This window comes from Lacerta agilis, chromosome 5 (assembly GCF_009819535.1).
Source record: "Lacerta agilis isolate rLacAgi1 chromosome 5, rLacAgi1.pri, whole genome shotgun sequence".
NCBI lineage: Eukaryota > Metazoa > Chordata > Lepidosauria > Squamata > Lacertidae > Lacerta > Lacerta agilis.
The window spans coordinates 61,540,030-61,562,880 of NC_046316.1; the positions used below are offsets into that span (position 1 = coordinate 61,540,030).

General features: G+C 41.2%; 2 protein-coding genes across 4 annotated transcripts in view; one reads left to right on the forward strand and one right to left on the reverse strand.

The window, feature by feature from the left end:
* Positions 1-780: 780 nt before the first annotated feature.
* SEPTIN2 (septin 2) lies at positions 781-18,319 on the reverse strand. 2 transcript variants are annotated; one of them, XM_033150195.1, is made up of 13 exons: positions 18,213-18,319; positions 16,083-16,110; positions 13,779-13,902; positions 12,265-12,351; positions 10,863-10,986; positions 9,806-9,940; positions 9,556-9,673; positions 8,344-8,445; positions 7,680-7,825; positions 6,119-6,202; positions 4,284-4,341; positions 3,108-3,220; positions 781-2,407 (listed from the first exon to the last, which is right to left on the reverse strand). In XM_033150195.1, exons 2-12 carry the CDS (start codon positions 16,089-16,091, stop codon positions 3,116-3,118), a joined length of 1,092 nt encoding a protein of 363 aa, XP_033006086.1. In that variant the 5' UTR covers positions 16,092-16,110; positions 18,213-18,319; the 3' UTR covers positions 781-2,407; positions 3,108-3,115. The 2 variants fall into 2 exon arrangements, with proteins under 2 accessions (XP_033006086.1, XP_033006085.1); XM_033150194.1 differs by lacking the exon at positions 18,213-18,319 and adding an exon at positions 17,823-17,937.
* The window catches only part of HDLBP (high density lipoprotein binding protein), a 53,219-nt gene continuing 48,510 nt past the window's right edge, over positions 18,143-22,851 (forward strand). Inside the window, exon 1 of one of the 2 annotated variants that reach the window (XM_033150189.1) lies at positions 18,143-18,268. The gene's annotated coding sequence lies outside the window, so the exon portion shown is untranslated. The remainder of the gene's footprint in view (positions 18,269-22,851) is intronic. The other variant, XM_033150191.1, reaches the window with a different exon arrangement.

Consider the following 22,851-nt stretch of genomic DNA (forward strand, 5'->3'; position numbering starts at 1 on the left):
AATAATTTAACCCCAATAATATTTATGTAAGCACATATAATACAACCATGCTCTATAGGACACAAAGAGACTTTAGTTGCTACTTTGGAAGAGGGAAGGAGGATAAAGAGAAGAGATACCAAACTAAACTTTGTTTCATTATGATCACATTTTAGTAAAAACAGTTTCCTAGAATATTTTAAAACAGGTTTCATTGCTTCTACTTAGGATATGAACATTCTGGGTTAGATCCAGACCTTTGAATGACGCTGCTAACAAATTTCAGGGGAAAATGAAGGGTTGGGGAAAGGGGTGGCAGCAATTTGCACCAATTCCCCCTTCACCACCTTCTACAATCTGAACATCTACTCTGAAGAATTGGTGGGAGGTGCTCTAGAACATAGGGGATGGCATGGAATACTGCAGGAAGGGGAGAAATCAGCAAAAATGTCTTCACCTCTGCCACACAGCCCCTTGCATGAAGGGCTGCTCTGGGTTTAGCCTTAGGGTTCTACATTTCTCTTACCTTTCTTACAAATTATATTCACCAAATCCTATTATTATGATCTTGGATTTTAACTTGTTTATGTGGAGTTTTAAGTAACAGTTTAGATAACACGGTAACAGATAAGCATTAAAGGGAAAGTATATATAATGATTAGAAATGGTGTCAGAATTACATGACAATGTCCACATCCAGCCTTTTGGCACTGGGTGAACTGTTTAGTAACAATATATGCTGCAATAGCAATGGCTGAATTGAGCAGTATGTCAAATAGAGCCAAAAACAGGCTGTTGTTGTTTTTAAAGAAAGCCAGTAGCATACTATGAGATTTTTCCCTTTTGCAACTCTCCTGCATACATTTTTTCAATTTGAATGTTCCTTCACTCATGGCAATAAAAACTAAGCTGAGAGTAAGATCTTGTTACCGTTACCAAAAACCAAGTAAATGAAGCCTTGCTTCAAGAACAAGCATCTTTATTCTTAGGGCAATTATCTTACCTCTAGGATAAAGGGAAAATGCAATTTAATGATTAAGCAGGATCACTTCATTTTTTTAAACTGCAAATATCTATTTATACAGAATTGTCAAAATAAGCCACCAAGTTCACATGCGGTATTTCCCTGCTTTACTTTTAATAATCAAAATTATTGCTACTTGCTGGGACCAGCAAGTTTTTAAGCTTATTCTGTATGTGCATCTTCAGCTTGATCTGTCATTATCTGCAGACCCATGTAAGAACAATAGATTCCTCTGTTCTCCTTAACACTCTGTCAAATTACAGTATAAATTACAGTATAAGGAAATGAAACATATCAGATTATCAGAATCGGGGTGTGGAAGCAACCAAGAGCAGGACGTCAGCACACAACCTACAGATTCACCCCAGAGTTCCTGTTGTTCCTTAAGGTGAAGAACTAAAAGGATGTGTTTGTTTTCAAGCACAGTGCAAATGCCCATGCATGGACATTTTGGGGCTGCAGATAAAGAGGCTGCCAGCAGCAGCCATTCTCCTGACTATGGCAACCATGACTCTCCCTTCACTTACAGAGTATGTGCCCAAGACTGATCTATCATGCTACTTTTAAAAATATTTGACCTTTCTAAAGACAAAGTCCCTGAAATATTATAAAATTTGCTTTCTAAACTGCACAATGCCTTTAAAAACTATATAGGTTTTTCTTAGATAAAAACACAAAAGGTTCATGTGCGGTAGTTACTTGAAAAAATGACTATAAACCTTAGAAAGGTAGGGCAGTGCAGGAGTGATACAGGCACAGAGTTCTATATGCTACTAAATATAAGAAAAAATGGCACTGAAGAATTCCATTTTGTCACTTACATTGTTACTGGATCAGCTACATGCAAAGAACTGCATCCCAAGGACCAAAAGTTCACTCAAGGCTTTAGTCACAGTCTTCTCCAGCAAAAGCTCCCAGCACTGATCTTTCATGTGAGCATTAAAAACCATATGATACTTGTGGGAATGGTGGTTTAAAGTAGTCTTAAAACTGTGTGCACATTAGCCACACTAGGGTATCGGGGAAGGCTGTGGACTTTGGACCTCAGGATTGTTATCATGATCAGTTGATTCCTTCAGTGCAAAAAACAAACCCAAAATAGTGGTAATCCATAGTCAGATGAAAAATATTAGCTAGGAAGTATATATATCTTTGTAGCCAGTGTGGTAAAATCAGCTCAGTAAAAGAGTAATAACCAAAGTTAAAAAAACTATCACATTACACCATAACATTAAAATATTGACTATGTCTTAAGTTGTTTTCAAATGAGGCATTACAGAAATGACAATATAGTTGCACATTGAATGTGAATGGACCTCCCAAGTCACAGCAGGATAAGCATCTCTCCTCACAAAATACACCACTGTGTCACAAGTCTCAAATGGCTGTAATTCATGAAGGTATCTGCCAAAATGAAAATATTGAAAGGCACAACTGTTACTTAATTTACCTTTACATTTTAAAATTGAGCTGTAGTGCAAAATCGAATTTTGAAACAGCTTCTTGGCCATGAATCTATGGAGCAGCAATGCTCAAAGTAAGACTCTTGCTACAAGTCTTGCTTTTAAAAAGTAAGAGTGGCATGTATGTTATATCTGTGTTTTATGCTATCAAAGTGACACCACTATAGTTCTCCACTAAAAAGTTGTAAGCTATAGTACTGGTCTCTTTTACCATGTAAATTCCTGTCAGGCAGGTTTCTTCCACCATTTTCACTATTCCTGCTTGAGTGAACCAATTTTTTAATAGACTAAATCTGTAGCTATCAAACCTAAGGCTAACTTAGAATTACCACATTTCTGACACTGCAGTCCATGGGGGCTGTCTAGGTGCTGCTGGTCTGCAACCATCACCGCTTCAGCCAGCATGGCCAATGATAAGGAATGATGGGAACTGCAGTTCAACAACACCTGGAGGGCACTGTCTAGAGCAGAGATAACCAGTGTTTCAGAAAGACTCATATGCACACCAACACAAGCATGTAGAAATTAACTACACAAAGACTGATCCAGAAGTCAAAATGTGTATTTAAGACACACAACATTGCTTTTCTTGCATAGCAATATTTTACAGATAATAGCTTTTCTATTAAAATGTTTCTTACCAAATAATTTAAACTTTGTGCCCATGGATGCCATCACTGTCTCCTTCTCCACCATGCCTCTGCATCTGCATCTGTGCTTGCATTCTTGCAATCATCTCTTGCATCCGACGGAGCTAGAAGAAAATGATGACAATCTTTACCCTGTTTTTATTCTGAAAATATGGCTCTTCTGCAGATGATGTCGTTGTTGTTTTGCAAAAGTGAGTATAACAAACTGCTTTCTTCTTCCTTCCTCATTACAACAGACTATGGTATTCATAGTCTCAAAGTATAGTACTCAAAGTTGTCTCAAAAATAAAAAGCATGCATTTAACAGGTAGCCAAATGATTAAAATCTGTTGAACTCAGTGCCATGTAATCACAATTAAATGTAAATAGGACCACAGCCTTAGATAATTTGAAATATACAAATGAAAGCTTGCGGCTGCAATTTCTATAAAGCGGCAATAATGAAGGTTTCATTTATGTTTTTCGGAATCACAATTTCTAATGTGTGTGTCTGCACAGAGTACACAAATAAAATGAATATTTAATTTAGCATTAAAAGAGCAAGATGGGAAACTTGCAGTGTTCAGCCATGGACATTCTAAAATGAAAATTGCTAGACAGATTAGCTATGCTCAAACAGAACACTAGGCCATGGTTTAGAATAATAAGAATGAGCTGCAGACTAATTCTCCTCCCCCCACGTCACCTCTGGCTTGGCCATGGGGAGTTTGGAAGTTTCTTTTTATGCTTCATATTAACTACAGCTGAGCATGACATTTGAACCCTTAACTGAAGTTAATTTTAGCAGTGGTTAGCTGAAATAAGCTAGTTTAATCAACTGAAGTTTTTTTCCTCTCCAACAAACCATAGTTAAGATTGATTCTTTGCACTTGTTTCACCACTAAACAAATTGTAGTGAACAGTAAGCACTGGACAAAGTACAAGATTTACTGGACTTTGAGGCACCAGTAAACCTTCTCTTCTGATAAGAGTATTCCCCAACCCTTTGGCAAGATATTAATCTTCTGTGTCTGGGGCAGAGAACCAGATAGGTCTTGCATGGGTACTATATATCTGGGCTTCAGTAGAAGCGTGGCTCCCTTTGTCCCCTCAAGAGAACACGGAAATAAAAGAAAAACATCAATTGTGAGGTATTAGATGTATTTTAAGTAACAACAAAAGCCTTACTTCAGCTTCCTTTTCCAGCAAGATTTGGTCTTTGTTAACTTCTTCATCTTCAACCTTCCTATATACGGGGAAGGAGGAGGAACAATTAAAGAACTAGCTTTTTATTAGATCTTTTTGAAAGAAAAGTATCTATTCAGAACAAATAATTTAATTTTGAAAAAAGCCACACCTATACATATAACATCCAACCAAGTAGTTGCGTCTGCACTAGAACTTTGGAATGCACAATGGGTCTTCCTCTCCCTCTCCTCAGGCTCTCCCCAAATCTGCTCTGGAAGATGCTGCAATCCCCAGAATGGATTTGGGGAACTGCAGGGGGCGCAAAATGAGGGGGATGAAGTTCAGTTGTGCAGGTGGGAATTCTTGTGCCAATGATACATATTCATTGGATACAACCCATATATTTCTGTTTCAATGAACCAGTGAAGATTTTCCTGTACTTGCAATTTTACTGTCAACCATCCAGTATTTTGAAAATCAAAATGGTAAAAAACAAACAAAAGCAGAGCACAACACAGGTCAGATTCACTGGGAGATGTACATGGAAAGCATCTCATTGTGTACATAATACCTTTACACAGGCGACAGATACAAAAAGTTTCCAGGAATCAAACGATTTGAGCAGTGAAACACATTTTCATATATAAAGAACAGTTTAGTCTCATGTTATTTTTCTACATGATACTGTAATTGAGGAAAGGGATCGAAATCTAACAATTTAAAAATCAAAAGGCAGATCTGTTCAGCCAGGGATAGCAATACAGTGGTACCTCAGGTGTAAGGTCCGTGGGGTGGTTGCTCGTGAGTAACCAGGCAAGACTCCAAACCGTCTTTTAACAGGTTTATTGTGCATGCTATTTACAGTGCAGAGCTACAAGTTCATGTCTGTATCAGTCACTCGCAGAATCCAGGAGTGGCCCCTTCCGGCTGTGACCCCAACATAAGAGTTTCGGTATCCCAAATCTCTGCCTCCCCTCCTTGCATTTCACCCCTCTGCGCACTTGGGGCGCCGGAAATGGTGTGTCTCCATCCTCGCCCTCTGAGCGAGGGGAGTGCAGGGTCTCTCCAACATCCCCAGAGCCTCTGCTCTCAAGACTCGGAGATGCCTGCCCCTCCCCGCTGGAGACCTCGCTGTTTCCTCTGCTGGAAGAGGAGGTGCTGCTGGTCAGGTGGGGCTAGGGCTCTCTGTAACACCCCGAGAGCCCTTCCACCACCCTGCGCTGAGCCGGGGACAGTTCCCTGACACCAGGTTACAGATGCTTCAGGTTACAGACTCCGCTAACCCAGAAATAATGCTTCAGGTTAAGAACTTTGCTTCAGGATAAGAACAGAAATTGTGCTCTGGCAGCGCAGCAGCAGCGAGAGGCCCCATTAGCTAAAGTGGTGCTTCAGGTTAAGAACAGTTTCAGGTTAAGAACGGACCTCCAGAATGAATTAAGTGCTTAACCCGAGGTACCACTGTACTATCACAGAATGTAACAAGCAGAAAAAACATTCACTGGTATCCACTCCTCAGTTTAGAATGTTGAAAGCAGCTCACATGGGGCTCCCAATGATTATGCTAGTGGGGATACTCAAACATTGAGCAGGAAGTTGGTCTAAATGGCCTACATTACCAGGCCCAACTCTTATGAAATTAACTTTCATGTAAAAATCTTAATACAATCCACAGGGGGTGCAAGCTACCAATTTAATATACATATATATTTTACTTCCAAGCATAATGACTGAAAAATAAGTAAACAGGTTAAATTACCCTCCCCTCATTCTGAATGATCACCATCACACATCAATGCAATTTAATGGAACTGCAGATACAAAGAAGAGGTACCAACCTGCCACCTTTTTTAAGCCTTTCAGAACGGAAATTTTCATAGTGAAGATCTTGAGTAACTTCCTGGAGATCCTGCATGTGAGTGCTGGAAATACAATGAAGTACAATGCTATATATAGTTTGTGACCAAGAGCTAGAATGGATGTGAAGGAATTCTGGCAAAAATATGCAGTGTGAGGGAAAGGTTGGGGAGCAGGAAAGGCTGGGAGAGCCTGAGGATTGTGCTTTTACGTTCTGAAGGGGGAAATCATTCTGGACAACAGACCTGTACATGATGCAGAAGTCTTACCCATGGATCACAAAGGCTACATTTTCACACACAGTTCTGAACATAGTTTATGCAAATTAGCAAAGCTAATATCGCATCCACACTATAAAGTACATGGCCCCACCCAAAGAATCTTGGGAATTGTTATTTGCTAACTGTAATTGTAGCTCTGTGAGAGGTTAACTACAATTCACCTGATTCTTTGGGAATAGTTATATGCTTTAAAAATGTGATCTAAATCTACTTTGCACATTTATCCTTCAAGCTTGAAACAATGTGAAATTTGGGATGTCTTTTCCAGAGATGTCTCAGCTTTCAACATCCCCACTGTGTTTTGTAATGTTTGAAGTCATGAAGAAAAGCAAAAACAGTGGATAATATATGGAGAAGCACCAGTATACCAGAGAGGGACTGCGCCAGGCATCCCCAAACTCGGCCCTCCTGATGTTTTGGGACTACAATTCCCATCATCCCTGACCACTGGTCCTGTTAGCTAGGGATGATGGGAGTTGTAGTCCCAAAACATCGGGCGTGCCGAGTTTGGGGGTGCCTGGACTGCAGTTTCAAGTGGTGAGGATGTGAGGCTTCAGTAATCTGCCCAGCTCTTTCTCCATCAAGGCTACTAATGACTGTTCATGTGTCCTTAGAGAAGACCTTTTTGCTCCATTCTAATCATACCCTCAGTCCTGTTCAGTCCTTCTCAGAAAACTACACATTTGAAAACTAACTTTAGAAGACGTAATGCAATGTAAAGTTATAAAAATCTGACTGGTGAATATTCATTCTGGACAAAATAACCATGCTAAAGACAACAACGTCAATATCATTTTCATAAACCATGCAATTAACCTATTAACACATATTCAGCTCATTTTCTTTTGTGGTCCAATTTCTAAACAGTCAGGAGAAAGGATAGGGCAAAACAAACCAAACAAATTTATGTAAGTTCAGCTTATGCTTTAAAAAGCACATTCCCTATATGGCTGTTTGACACAGCAGTATAGGGAGTTTCAACTTTTATATTGTTTGTCAAGATTAGCTAACTTGTGCAAGGCCCAAGCCAAAAGTCAAATCTAACAGCAAATTTTCTGGCAAGATTATTTCTAGAATTGCCAAGTGGTATAGCGTTTAAAGAGAGTGATGATTCTGAACACTTCTGCCCCCTGAAATTATTTTAATCCTGTTAATAATCAGGGAGAGATACTAATCCTCCTTAAAAGTTCTTATTGAATGTTTATGTGGGGAAGAGGAAGTAACAACAGATAAAGTAATGAAGTAAAGGTAACATGCTTACATTAGCATGGTTCTTAGCTTCAAGAAGTCATTATGCTCTGGGTTCTCCACTTCAACAACTCCCCAAGGATAGAGGCGACCTCTAACCTTTTTGCCTTTGGCCTCAATCAGCTGATTGGATCCCACTACACAAAATGGAATGCTGGTCTGAAATTGAACAGGATAAAACAAGTATGTTACAACCATATGGTACTTTCCTATGCAAGTAGTTGCATAGCAATCACCACCATCTCAAGCATTCAAATGAAGTGGTCAATTATAGTCATACCTCTGGTTGCGTTCGCTGTGGGTTGCGTTTGGCACGGGTTACGAACGTGCCGAACCTGGAAGTACCGGAATGGGCAGAAGCACTAAACTGCGCTTTGCGCAGAAGCGCTGAATTACACTGCGCACAGATTTGGCACTTCAGGTTGCGGACCTTTCAGGTTGCGAACGGGGCTCCGGAACAGATCCCGTTCGCAACCAGAGATACCACTGTACTTTATTAGACATGGGAGCTTAGGAGCATAAGTTGTGTAGCTGAACTGCAATAGAGGAAAAATCTTATCTGAAGGTGTTTCATTTACAACTTGAGGACAACTGGGAACAGTCTATAAAGAGGAGGACATACAGCATCTGATCCATTCAATGCATCACTGTTTCTCCACCACTGATACAGGCTTTACCTTCAGAAGCCTGGTCTGTTCTTTAAAGTCCTCATCCTCATCTGATTCAGCATCAGGCAAGTGATATATCTTGATACTATGTTCTTCAATTTCATCCAGAATCTGAGCATAACCAAACAAAAAACAAAACAAAATTAAACAAAAACAAAAACAAAAAAACAAAGGCATATGGGCCACGTTCCAAAGGCTGCAGGCTGTTATGCCCAGCGCTGACTTGGAGCGTGACAATAAATAATAATAGTTTTATTTATTTAATTTCTTTCTTTCTACCTACCTACCTACCCCGCCATCTGGCTGTTTCCCCAGCCATTCTGGGCGGCTTTCGACAGAACATTAAAAACAGAATAAAACTTCAAACATTAAAATTTTCCCTAAACAGGGCTGCCTTCAGATGTCTTCTAAAAGTTGGATAGTTGTTTATTTCTTTGACATCTGACGGGAGGGCGTTCCACAGGGCGGGTGCCACTACCGAGAAGGTCCTCTGCCTGGTTCCCTGAAACCTCACTTCTCGCAGTGAGAAAACCGCCAGAAGGCCCAATGACTCCCCCAAGAACAAACTAGATCTCCCATTGACCAAAGACTTCTCTAGCCCTAGAGATCCCGACAGCCTCCCCAGAGCCATCTCCAGGGGATCAACCAGCAGGTGAGCCATTAGAAGAGTCTGAGGGAGAGGTTGAGCCATCTTTGTCATGAAGAGCTCAAGTGTCTAAAGAGTCAAGTCCAGGCCACAGACCCAAAATGAAGTGTGTTTCTGAGAGCCCTAAGTCACCTTGTAACTTGGAAGTAAAACCCCAAGTTGGGAGTAAGGATACCCTTAAAGACCAGCAGCTGGTCTGTATCAACCCTTACTTTGAGCTTCCTAACTGCTGGAACAGCACAGATCTCTAGCTCCCTGACTTATCTTGTCTAAACTAGATCTCCTTGGCTGCTAACTTCTGATTCCTCCTGATGCCTGACCCTGTCATGTCTTTGACTTTGCATGCTTGACTTCTGCAATCTCATATACCAGACTGTAGCCTCCTTGAACTCTACAGACTTGAGGCAGTCCACCCACAGACTACACTTGCTAAAGCTGGGAAGAGGTGCAATAGGGTTTTCACCCCACTGCATCCCTCCATGACCTCCAAGCAGCTACTGAAATTTAAAACTTTCCTTGGAGTAAGATTCAACATGACATGAAAAGCTACAGCTGAAAAGTTTGCCAAAACTTACTCTTTTCTTCAGTCTTTCTCGCTCCTTTAGAGTAAGAGTATCAGCTTTTGCAATTACAGGCACAATATTCACTTTGTTGTGTATGGCTTTCATGAACTCAACATCCAAGGGCTTAAGTCTAAAGATAATGTTAGAATTTTCAGTTATTTACATAGTTTTTTAAAAATAAAACACCTAATATCATTCATAAAGATTAGGCCACTGTATAAAAGATTTTTTACTACAAATCTACAAGTACTGCAATACATACCCGTGACCAAATGGTGAAATGAAATAGAAGCAGCAGTGAACTCTATTGTCTACAATATGCCGTCTGTTCAAACCACTCTCATCATGAAGGTAACGCTCAAACTGCTCATCAATATAGGATATAATGGTCCTGAAACTTAAATAAAATATCACACTTATGTAAATATCCCTTTTCTGCAATGCTGAGCAATAGTTGCTTATGCCAAATCAAGCAATTATTTAGAAAGAGCAGTATCAAAAAGGAATGAAGCTATTAATAGTACTTTAAAGCCACTCGAAAAAGTACACATGTACGTATGTGTGTATATATACCGGTATATAAACAAAATATGTATATCCACCAAATATAAGAGTTTGGGTGGTATCCAAATGTATTGTTCAGTTGATGGTAAGGTTGAAAGAGGGCTGACGTATCTTCCTGAGGATTTTTTTTTTTTGGGGGGGGGGACAGGGGAGCACTGGCAATTGATTCCTGCTCTGTTGCATGAAGGGAAGATTTACCATCAGCTGAGGAACACCCTTAAATGCAATCCTATGCTTATACGACAGAGGTCCAAGAAAGTTAGGAAATGATTAAGAGATACACACTGAACTGTGGAATTGGCAATGAGCACAAACAAAAACACAGTATTTCCAGCCAACAGATGCTAAAGAACAGAAGTAGAAGCTGTCTCAATACAGCATGCTGCACTATGAGGCTGCAAGACATTACTTACAGAATGAAATCAGGTTTTGAAAGAGGACTTGGTGGAGTGGGAGAAAATGGAGGTCCTGATCACAATTCAGTTTTTCAGTGCCTGCCCCAAACAGACCTATTACATATAATCAGTCAGTAGATTTATATACTGCATTTTCCAGATTTGATCACAAAGTGGTTGGAGAAAAAAAACCCATGCTAAATACACTAACCAATACATACAGGAATAATAGTTCAGCAAGTGACAATTCATTCAAAATATATCAAAGGAAATGAAGTTGCCAACAAGCCAATAAATGAATTCAAGAACGGAACATTTTTGAGTACATATTTTTGACCTATGGTCAAGTATATAACATACCAATCTCGACAATTGATGGCATCACCGTATCCTGGTGTATCTACCACAGTTAGACGGAGCTTTACACCCCTTTCCTCAATTTCAACTGTTGAAGCTTCAATCTGCACGGTCCTTTCAATTTTCTCTGGAAAGGCAACAAAATTTGATCTCAGGATGGCTGAAGGCAAGATCAAGAGCCTTTGAAGCAAGATCAACAACAACAACAACAACAACAACAACAAAGTACTGTATCTAGCTAAACTACAGCTGAGCCACAAACAGCAAAATAATCTATTTTTAACTATAGTGGTACCTCCAGTTACGAACTTAATCCATTCTGGAGGTCCATTTGTAAACTGAAACTGCTCGTAACATGAGGTGCGCTTTCGCTAATGGTGCCTCCCACTGCTGCCGAACGACTTCCGCTCACATCCCAGGGCAAAGTTCGCAGCAAGGGGCATATACTTCCAGGTTAGCAGAGCTCATAACCCGCAGCATTCGTAAGGAGGACAGTACGTAACATGAGGTTCCACTGTATTGGTTATATTGTAGAATTCAAAAGTTTAAAGTCTCCAAGGCCTTCTGGTACAAAAGGAAAGACATTTGTTCCCCCACCCTAAAACAGATCAGTCTATATGGCCTTGATCACAATTTGCTATGAGCCCAACAAGGTTTTCTGTTGAGCAAATACATGCAAGTTCAAAAGCGAGAGATTCAAACTACAAGATACAAAGGAAGAGCAAAAGAAACAAGGTCTATCATCAAGGCTAAAATAGTTAGGAAATGGAGAATAACTCCCTCACCAGGAATACTGCATTGCATTCTGACTTTTGAACTTTATCAGTATTTTTTAAAGATCAAAGGAAACAATTATAAATGATTCACTATAAAAAAGTAAGAGCCTTCATCTAGGACTATTGTGTCAGAAACAGTGGTCTTATTCACATGTCCAGCTTAACCATAAGGTTATGAGGATGAGTCACAGTGAGCATTGGATTCATGCCCTATCCCTTTGAGAGTGGTTGTGAAGGGATTGGGTTGTTTTAGATAAAATTCAATTTAGTGTTATGCCTCAACCCTAAACTGTGCTAAAAGAAAAATTCTAAGCTCCTTGATGCTACACCAGAGGGTGAGGGAAGGAAGAGGACAAGAGCCCAGGACCTGCCTTGTCTCATTCGTGCTAGACTACAGCTTAATATCATGTTCAAACCAGCCCTATGAAATGGTTTTCAACTGCTCAGAAGTCTGCAAAAAGCTTTGTGTATTTTTTTGACCACATGGAGTAAGGAACAAGGCACTTAACTGGTACAAAACTGCATTAAGCACCCATGACTGGAAATCCCCCCGCTTTTCAATCCTGGCTTACATAAATTAGGTGTTTAATGGGATTCAAAAACAGAAGACACCAAAATTTCATGTTTACCAGCTGCTCCTGGGATTATTCTTTCTGGATAGAGATCTGTTAAGAACAGGCTGTTTATTAGAGTAGATTTCCCCAAGCCAGATTCACCTATGAATCAATATGAAAATAAAACCGTAAGAAAGTATTACATATTCATGGATCAGCAGAAGGTTGGACCTTTCACTATTGTACATTGTTAGCTATTTCATTCCAAACTTAGCAACAGGCAATGAACAGTTAATATTCTTCAAGCTTACAAAGCACACCTTCTAAATAAGTTAGTATTGTGACAATTATTTTCAGTGTTCCCTGCATGTAGGAACAAGCTCTTTCTGAGAGAAACCCAGTTATGGGAAAAGCTTCACATCTTGACATTCTGCCTATCAGACATCTTAATACTTGTGTGTGTTCCCAGACTTAATTTTGGGAACTCCAAGCCACCTGCAAAAGAAATTACTGATTTGCATATGGCAAAAAATGTGTGTAATTTTTTGTGAAATGTTATCTGGTTATCCTGCCCTGTTAACAGTATAAATGAGGGGCAGGCTATAAATCTTTTAAATAAATAATTAACTATGGACGGTCTTGGAATGGAAGGCAGCATTGTTTCAGATGGTGCCACGGATCTAATTCGCACTGCAGGTTAGCATCACTATAATAATCTTTACAAGCATTTGGACAATTTTATCTGAAATCCCACATTAACTGTTTATTCTTTCATGTGCTACAGCACTGAATGGGTTACCCAGAAGTTGCATGATGAACTTTCCTGATTCCCTAATTTTACTTAAATGCTTCATTTATGCAAGTTTGATAGCAAAATGATTGTGCAGTAATTTCAAAAATAATCAACAGGTTTAGAGAAAATATTACCTCCTGATTATTGGAACATCACTAATGTATGATGGTACACTGAAAAGAATGGGACTGACTTCTGAGCTCACATGTGTAGGATTACCTATCATAACGATGGTAACTGCTCACAGCGAATATACCGGTAGATAGAAAAATTGTTTTATGGAGCAGCAACACTTAGGCCTTTTTTCAGCATCTTTGAAATCTGGCCACAACACACTCAGAAGGGTTCCTGAAGTCCAGTACATTTTAGGGAGCAGGTCCTAAATGTGTTACTACTTTCTGCTGCTAGAGCTTTTGAAGCCCATGTATTATAGGAATCTTGAAATGTGTCTTCAAAGTTTATTTTTTCAGATTTTTCGCATACAAAATTGCCTTATAACAATGAGAGGCAATAATAAGCAGGCAAGTACTGTACTCTGATTGGAAGTGGATTCCCAAGAGGCATTTCCGAATCCTGCTATCAGAGAACCTTAAAAAAGATTTCAGCAATAGAAGCTGGCACATTACAGTATTCTATAACTGAGTTACAGATTCTTTAATAGGTTCAGATTTATACCTGCTAGTTCTTGTGAATAATGATTACTTCAGATATAATGTCTGTACAGGACCTTCAAGAAGGAAATTATGAATAATTACTAAATTCTACTTTAATTTATAAAAATAAAAAGTGATCTTACCAACCACCATAAGGGTGAACTCAAAGCCTTTTTTCACAGACTTCCGATGAACCTGGTTTGGAAGGTTTGCAAATCCAACATAACCAGGAGTTTCTGGATTTGTAAACTTTTCAGCAGCCTGTTGCTGAAAAGAAAAGAATGTAAAAGTAAGATTATTGGTATCTGAAGAAGTGTGCATGCACACGAAAGCTCATACCAAGAACAAACTTAGTTGGTCTCTAAGGTGCTACTGGAAGGATTTTTTTTTTTAAGATTATTAATTTAAATACTATTACATTTTGCTATTTTGAGATGGAAAAATTGTTCATGGAAAAGCTACCTACTCTACTCTCTACACCTCATTTGATCATTCCTTCCTCTTGACTCCAATTGCGGAGTCTGGCCTGGCTCAAAAAAATCATTCCAGGCTTCTTACACCAGAGTTTATTACAACAGAAATAAGTATCAGGACTGAAACCTTCCCCTTGCCCCTCTTTGCCGTTAACAAACTCTGGCTTGTTTTAAGACAGAATTCCCAACACAGGTGTACCTAGGGTCCCTTGCACTCTTGGTAAGGAGCTGTGTTGGCATCTCCCCTCCTCCACCCGGAAATATCACTTTACTGCAGAGGACAGGAAGCTTTTCCTGCATTTGATCTCACCATGACAGCAGCGTCACATTGCCACACACACATACACGTCATGCACTCCATAATCCAATATCCGATTTCTGCGCTCCCAACAAGAGGTGGGTTTTGCTAGCCCCCAGGTATGCCTCTGATTCCCAACCCTGACAAAGCCATGATTTTCAAGCCAAAAGGAGGGAGGAGTGTTTGGCCCAGACACAGGATAGAGGGAGTGCATCTCTTCCTGCTTCTAGGGCTCTCAGCAGTTTTTGATACTGTTGGCTACAGTATCTTCCTGGACTAGCTCTGTTGGATAGTTTTAGGGGCACTTTTTTAGGGGTTCTATGGCTACCTGTAGGGCTGCACCCAGAGAATAACACTGGGGGGGTGTGTCTCAGTCCCATGATCCTTGTGCTATTATGTACAGCAGGGCACAATCTTGTTGCCAATGCTGCTTAGCTTCTATATGCTGCTGTTAGTAGCAGCTATTATGAGTTCTGGGGCAAAGCATAATCAGTACACTGGTGACATGTAGCTCTATTTCTCCATAACATCTGAGTTAGGAGAGGCTGAACATAAACCGAGTCTGAACCCCGGACATTGGAGGCACTGTGAGTGAGTGGTTCCCCTGTCTGGGAAAATGGCCAGTTGCTTCCTCGGGCTGGGGTTGCACTCAGACTGAAAGAACAGGTTTGTAGTTTGTGGATGCTCCTGAATCCATCTGTCTCACTTGAGGCTTAGGCAGCCTGAGTGCCTAGGAGAGCCTTTTACCAGCTACAGATGGTATGCAAACTATGGCCAATATTGGATAGGGATAGCCTGGCCATGATTATTCATGCATTGGTAACTTCAAGCCTTGATTATTGCAAATGCAGTCTACGTGGTGCTACCTTCATGCTTGGTCTGGAAGCTCTAGGTGTAAAGTTATGCAGCTAGACTTTTGGTGGGGAAAGACTACTGTCAGCACATAACTTGAGTGCTTAAAATCCTGCATTGACTGCCAATATGTTACTAGGCCAACTTAAAGGTTATTGTACAAATATGCAGTGACCTTTTGGTCTAAGATACCTTAAGGAGTGCCTGATTCTTTATATCTGTTTGATCACAGAGATCTTTGGGGGATGCTTTGTTTGTCAACCCCCACATGGCTCAGATGCACAGCTCATGTCCATCAGGAGCTGTGCAATCAGCTCTGTACAACTTCACCTTGGCTAAGATCAGACAGGCACCCTCCCTGTTGAAATTCAGGTGCTTGATAAAGGCATTAAAGTAAATTTTATTAGGCCTGTTTTCTGTTTACCTGTGGTTTCTATAGTTTTAAAGCAGCATATTATTTGACTTATTCACTGCTTTATTTATTGTTCTGTAACCTGCTTTGAGACAATTTATGGTGAAAAGTGACATATAAGTATTGGAAATAATTATTTAAAAATAATAAATAGAAACAGTACTAAGTGACATGGTAAAAAGACTGCGGGAGAGAACATGACACTTCTTATTTCCATAGAGGTGGAAGTAGTTTTAAAAAATCCATCCAATCCATCAACTAACATGGATTAACATGTAGATTTTTTAGAGCGAATAAAAGCAATGTGATTATATTCCTTCAATAGTTAATTTAGCACACCAGTATCAAATAAGTGTTTATTGCCTGCAAAGAACAAACCATCAAAATAGTTATGAGCAAAGGCACATCTTACCTTGGACATGTTTATGGAGGTGAAGAATCTGGGGGGGGGGGGAGAGATCAGTTTTAATCTGAGATATTTAAAAATAGGCATTTGAGAGATTATACAAAATTTGAAAAAAACACACAGAAAATTGTTGTTTAAAATTGATAAAATCTTATTAAATTTCTGTGAAAAGGAGGAAGTGAAAGACATTTTGGTAAAATGGCAAAAACTGAAGAGATGTCAACCATGTGGTTAGTACATGACCCTGTACTAAAACAGTACTGGAGGAATATAAAAACCTTAACTGAGAAGGTAGTGTGTTCTCTCTTTTAACCTCCACAAAAGATCATCTATCAAGAATTGACTAGCTAGATAGTAACCACTAGGTCATGATGTGATAAATGCTGGAAGTAACTTAAATACCAAACATATATGAATGGGTAAATTATTAGCAACAGCCAAACTGACAACTTTTATTTTAAAAAAAGAAAATGATCTAATGGGAAAAGTTAGTAATTTAATTATGTCATATCTACATGCTTGAGAGTAATTCTGGGAACACATTTTGAGGTTGTGACTTAAGCACCTGCATCAATAATATCCTGCAGAGTAGGAAAGTGAAATCTGAGTGGAATTCCTAATAATTAAATACTGCATATGCCTGTTTCAATAGGAAATAGCTCTCTGTGGACATCAGAATTATGTATGGAAGTGAACCCGCCCACGACTGGAATGTGGGCCCACTGAGAGCTTTCCACCCAGCATGTCCTCAACCTACGAAGGTTTTGCCCCTATAGCTTATACATGCACATATAAATACAAGTAAAGAACTATTGTTAGGGGAGAATTTTCATTTCGCTCCTAACTCAACTTTACAGTATAAGCGCTGAGGAAGTTATCCAAATAGATGCAGGAGTCGGGAGAACGTAATCAAAAGACTCCCACTCCGCAAGCGAGAATCGCATATCCTCTGCAAACTCCCCCCTAGAAGGCCCACCCAGCACGTCACTCCTGCTCTTTCAGCACACACGGCACATCCCCAACCTCCAACCGGAAACCTGTCGCTATACAGAGAGCGAACACAGCTGTGCTGTTCTTCTCCGCAATGGCATTTTTGAAATCCTCCACTTTCGAGCGCAAGACGCCCGCCCCCGCCCCCGCCCCCGCCCCCCCCCGCCTCTCTTGGAGGAGAAACACCCACCGGAGTTATGAACCCTTCCCAATTCGCAAGCGATTTCCCTCCATCGCCATCCTGTGCTTGACTGTCTCATACAATGCTAGCGTGGGAAGGAGCACCCGAGGGCCATCTAGTCCACCCACCCACCCTACAATACAGTGATCGCAAGTGTTTTTGAGGGCCCCCCTTCCCCGATGCGTTTTCGTGGATAAGTCACGTTTGCAGTCAGCTAAACTTGCTGAACCATCTGCCTTTTGGGCGGGGGAGAAACAGCGTCAGTCGCAACCCATTTCCTCCCCACGCCCATTTCCCGATTTCCTCCAGCCTGCTCTTCCCTGCTCCCATCTGCTGCCCTGCATTTCGTGGCGAAAATGCCCCCCCACCCCACGCCGTGAGGCAGCGGAGGGGCTGAAACGAGATGGCGAGGGGGGGCGGGGTCTTTCCCGCCTGAAAAGCGAGGTTCCCCCCCTCCCTCACAGAGAGAGGCAGCGGTTCCCAGTGGGCCACACAAACGCAGAAGGAGCCCGTGGCCACCATCCCCCGCGGTTGCCGATGCCCCAAAGAGAACCTCTTCCCGGGCAACGCCTCACCTGGCAGCCGCGCCCCGTCCTCGCTTGCTAAACCGCCGCCGCAAATCTTCGAACCCGCCCAACCACTTCACGGAGTTCCGCGACGCATGCGCGCTGGCGCCGCCTCCCCCCCCCCCGCGGCCTGTGTCTAGTTTAACCCGTCTCCATCCGCAGCGTGAGGCAAAGACAACCCTCTTCGCAAAAAGCGCCCCCACCCCGCGGCCCAGCCTTCGCACGCGACAAAAGCATCCAGGGGTGGTTGGGTAGTAACAAAGGCGCGTGCGCGACTCAGCCAATACTTGCTCGCTCAGCCCCACCTCCCCCAGTTGCTATAGTGACACCCGAGGGCAAGGATGGGGGAGGAGTTTTCCCCTTTATCTTGGCGGGTCACGCACAATCCCTTTCCTTTACCAAGATGGCGGCTGGTCCTTCGTATTCGGCATAGCTGTGCTGCGAGCCCATGCGAGGTAAGAACGTATGCCTCCCGCAGTCCAGCCAGAACGTAAAGCGTGGAGCGGTAAAGGTATACACGGAGCAATTTGCTAGTTGACCTTTCTTTTTATGAAGGTTTTGTGGCTATTGCTTAGATCACATTACCGGAACAGGGCCTGCACGCGCGGGAGTTCCGATTAACCCTCATTAGTAACTCTATGGTGTCTTCAATTTCAATTGGCTGCTGAAGGGCACGTGGTATCACTTCTGGCATTCTTGCCCAGTACCATAGAGAGTGCGGGAATGAGAGGTCGTAGGGCGATAGCTTAGAGGTGACCAGCTGTGGGGGTTCCTTTGCATTCCTTCGTATTAGGTTCCGAACGGTGAACCTTGCGCTTGTCTCTTAACCCAGTAATTCATTGCAAGCCGTGAAAACGATAAGTGATATCGGACCCGCCTTTTCCACTCCCACAGAAGCAAAATTATGTGTATAAAATGTTCCCTACTATAGGGTGGCCAGATACAATTCTCACGAAAGAGATGCTGTCTTTCCTCATCCCTACATGCCAACCACCTAGCAAATGCCATATATTAAGCTACTGGTAATGTGTACAGAAACCCTGCTCTCCTTTGCACCTGGTGACCCTGTTATGTTCATGGACCACATACAATGGAGAATTTAGCACTTGTTCATACTACAGTATTTTCTGGCAGGCTGACATATCTCTGGCTTTGAAAAGCCCTTCATCTCGGTTTTGTGCTGTGCTTAAATTACAAAGGCCAGCTGTTTTTGTGAATTTGATGTTGGCCCAGGCTAGAATAGCTTCCCCGTTTGCCACTTTACAGATTTTATTATATCTTTTTATAACATTTATTTAAGACTTTTTTTGTTATACATATCTGAAAATAAGTCTCATTGAACTCTGCAGGACTTACTTTAGAGTAGCCATGCATAGGAGTGCACTGCAGCAAGACAACATTACCAGTCTTACTATTAACAGTCCTGGGTTTGCATGTTATGAATTGGTAGCTTGCTAATGAATAAAAGAATAGATGCAGAAGAGTAGAAATAAACAGGATTATTTTTGCAACTAAGGTAGAAACTTCCAAAGCTCTGTCAAGAATTATTTAACTTATTCATAAATGATTAGGAACTAGTATGAACTGTAAGATAACCATTTGCAGAATTTGAGTTGGTGTGATCTCAGCAAAATATGAAGAGCTTGAAATGGAACTCTTCAAATCAGGTTAGTGAGTAACAGAAAATGCAGATTCATTTCAGTTCACATGCAAGGAACTGGGCTCTTCACATACTCAAAATACAACATGCATATTTAACAGTATTTTATTTTTTAAAAAACTTATATCTAGTATGGTCTAAATCAGGGGTCAGCAAACTTTTTCAGCAGGGGGGCAGTCCACTGTCCCTCAGACCTTGTGGGGGGCCGGACTATATTTTGAAAAAAAATATGAACGAATTCCTATGCCCCACAAATAACCCAGAGATGCATTTTAAATAAAAGGACACATTCTACTCATGTAAAAACATGCTGATTCCTGGACCGTCCGCGGGCCGGATTTAGGTAGAAGGTGATTGGGCCAGATCCAGCCCCTGGGCCTTAGTTTGCCTACCCATGATCTACATGGTGACTTAAGGTTTTTTTTAAATAATTCAGTATTCTTCCTGGTCAGATAGCATGAATTCAACTATTGTCTTATAACTTTTTGAAGAATGCTGAAAGCCATTTTTTAAAAATGCTTTTTTTGTCCCCTGTAGGTTTTCACTTCTCTTAAGCAATGCAGATAATTTAAACACACATCTATAAACATTTCGAATGAAGGAACCACTCTAATATTAAGATTGCTTAGATTATGGCCTAGTTGGGATGATTTTATCTCAGTTTAATAAGCCAAGATATGGACAAGCCTTTTTCATGTACACAGCCCCTTCACTCCTCCCTTTGTGGTGTGAGTAATCAAACTAGGAAGTCTCACTGATTAATCTTGGTTTCCCATTTCATTTGTACCAGGAAACTGTGATTACCAGCTTTTGAACAAGCCAGGCTAGTAACTCATAGTTACAGAAGTTAATACCCAGAATTTCCTGACTTTGTTGAAATGATAAACCATAGTTAAGAGACTCCCTCACTTGATTGCTGAAGCCATAATAAAGGAAGATGTGAAGGAATTGTGTGAATAGGCGAAATATGAAGTATGACCCTCTGAATGTGGTCAATCAGTTTAACGACAGAAGCAGTTCTTATCTTCCCTATTTGGAAAATTTCCTTTTCCTTGAGATACTTATTGGGTAAGTTTGGTGTACAGATATTTAACTTCCAGCTACCAATGAATATTGTGGGTGAAATGTTTATGTACAGTGTATGAAAGTTTTCATATCACTTGAAACAACACACTTACACAGTTCATATTGAGCAGTTAAATCATACTGAGCACAAGTAAGCTAATAGATACAAATTGTAGATAAATTTGTATTGAATTGCAGCTTTATGGTGAAATAACCATCAAACATGGCAGAGGTCCACAAATGTTGACTTGGCTAATGAACCAGCTGTCATGTCTGGCCAATCCTTCCCTTCTTCCTTTCACCCAAGAGAAAAGTGATAACTTATTTCATTTGCACTGGCATATGGAGAACGTATATGGCAGGAATATCTCCTCAGAAGAAATCCTTGTTATTTTTCTCCAAACTGCAGCACAAGTGAAAATTGTCAGGTGGGAATCTTGTGCTGAGTGTCCTGTATGCCAGAGGGCCTGCAGTGAGTTGGCAAGTGGAGTTATGCAAGCTTGAACCCTCAGGTATTAAGCCTATCGTGCTGCATGGCCTGGGCCAGCCTTCCCCAATCTGGTGCCCTCCAAAGATTGTTAGACCTAAACATTGTTAGTCCCTGCCAGTATCACCAATGGTCAGGAATGATGGGAGTTATAGTGCAAAACATTTGGAGGGCACCAGGTTGGGGAAATCTGGATGAGACAGCTCTAGTCACTGATGGTATTATTGTGCAGCATTATATCTTCAAATGTAATTACAAACTCTTAGCCATCTTTATGGTCACAAATTCCTTGAATGAATAAGTTAATAATACCATCATATTGTTTATATGGATGCCTACAAATCTAAATTCTTTGGGACTACCAGAAACAAGTTTTGCAAGATTAGATAAATATAAGACCCCTGGTCTTATATGTAGACCAGGGGTCCCCAGCCTGTGGCTCCTGAGCTGCAGGTGGCCCCAAACTTTCAGGGCAGCTCCCAAGCTGCTTGGCCGCTGCTGTTACCCTCCTGGCTTTTTCCTTCAGCCCTGTACTGTTCCTCATTGTCCCGAGGGACACCATCTACTGCCACTGTCCTGTGCTTCCCCTGCAAATATACACCAGCTTCATTGTTTCTTCTGGCCTCCAAGTAGCACCATAGCGGCCTCTGGATATGAGAATGTTTCAGAATCCATTTGAAGTGGCATCAGAAGAGGCAAGTGAATTTTTCCCCCCAGATGATATTCAATGATTTGCAAGCCAATGATAATCCCAGTGACATATACCAAGAAAATAGTTTTTATTCTGGCCTACCTGATATATTTACCAACCTAAAGAAATTTGCTGCAGGCATACTTACAGCCTTTGGCACCACATACATTTTTTTCAAAGATGAAAATTGTCAAATCCAAGTGTGGGTCAAAACTTACAAAAAATGACATTTGCGTGGCATTTTAAGAGTGTCTGTCACAGACTTTAACCTGGATACCAGTGCCTTGGCTAACAGAAAACAACCACAGAAATCACAATGACCAGGTAAGCATGTGTAGCTATATGAGAACATAGATTCCATAATACAGGTACTTAAAAATTGTTTCAAAATGGATTGAGTTCAGGTTTACCTTTGGCTTTTTACTTTTGACCTTGATTAGCAAATTAATAATGTTGAGTCCCATTTTGATTCAAGCTGCCACCCTCTTTAGGCATTGGAATCTCGAATGTGGCCCCCATGTGTCACAAGGTTGGGTACCCTGACACAGGCAACCAGTTCTCTGAAAACTTTAATAGTCATTTTCAGTCTGAAGAATGCTATAGTCAGCCCATCATGATGTTACAGACAAGAGGCTTGATGTTTTTATAATTAATGTTAGTAGGGGTAACTGCTTCCTGAATACAGTGGTACCCTGTGTTACGCATGTGATCCGTTCTGGATCACACTACGTAACACGGGCGTGCTTAACACGAACTCCTCCCCCCAAAAAACTGGAAGTTTGCATGTTTTTGCACTTCTGCGCATGCGTGAAGTGCACAGAATGCTTCTGCGCACCCATGAGTCATGCGCGCTTCGGGGAGGACTTCCAGGTTGCGGAGGTCTGTAACTCAAACATACACAACTCGAGGTATGACTGTAGTAAACCATCCCTTCACTCTTTGATTGAAGACATCATGTACAGTCGTACCTCATGTTACAAACGCTGCGTGTTGCGTCCGTCATGGGTTACGAACCCGCTGAACCCGGAAGTACTGGAACAGGTTACTTCTGGGTTCAGTGGTTCGCGCATGCGCAGATGCGTCAAATGACATGCGCAGAAGCGCCAAATCTCGCAGCGAGCATGTACAGACGCAG

Excerpts from the sequence above, each read along its gene's own strand:
- SEPTIN2 (XM_033150195.1), bottom strand. Across the intron at positions 9,941-10,862 it reads GCCATCAATTGTCGAGATTG|TTTCAGGACCATTATATCCT; the intron begins GTATGTTATATA and ends ATTTTATTTAAG. Across the intron at positions 7,826-8,343 it reads AACAGACCAGGCTTCTGAAG|ACCAGCATTCCATTTTGTGT; the intron begins GTAAAGCCTGTA and ends GTTCAATTTCAG.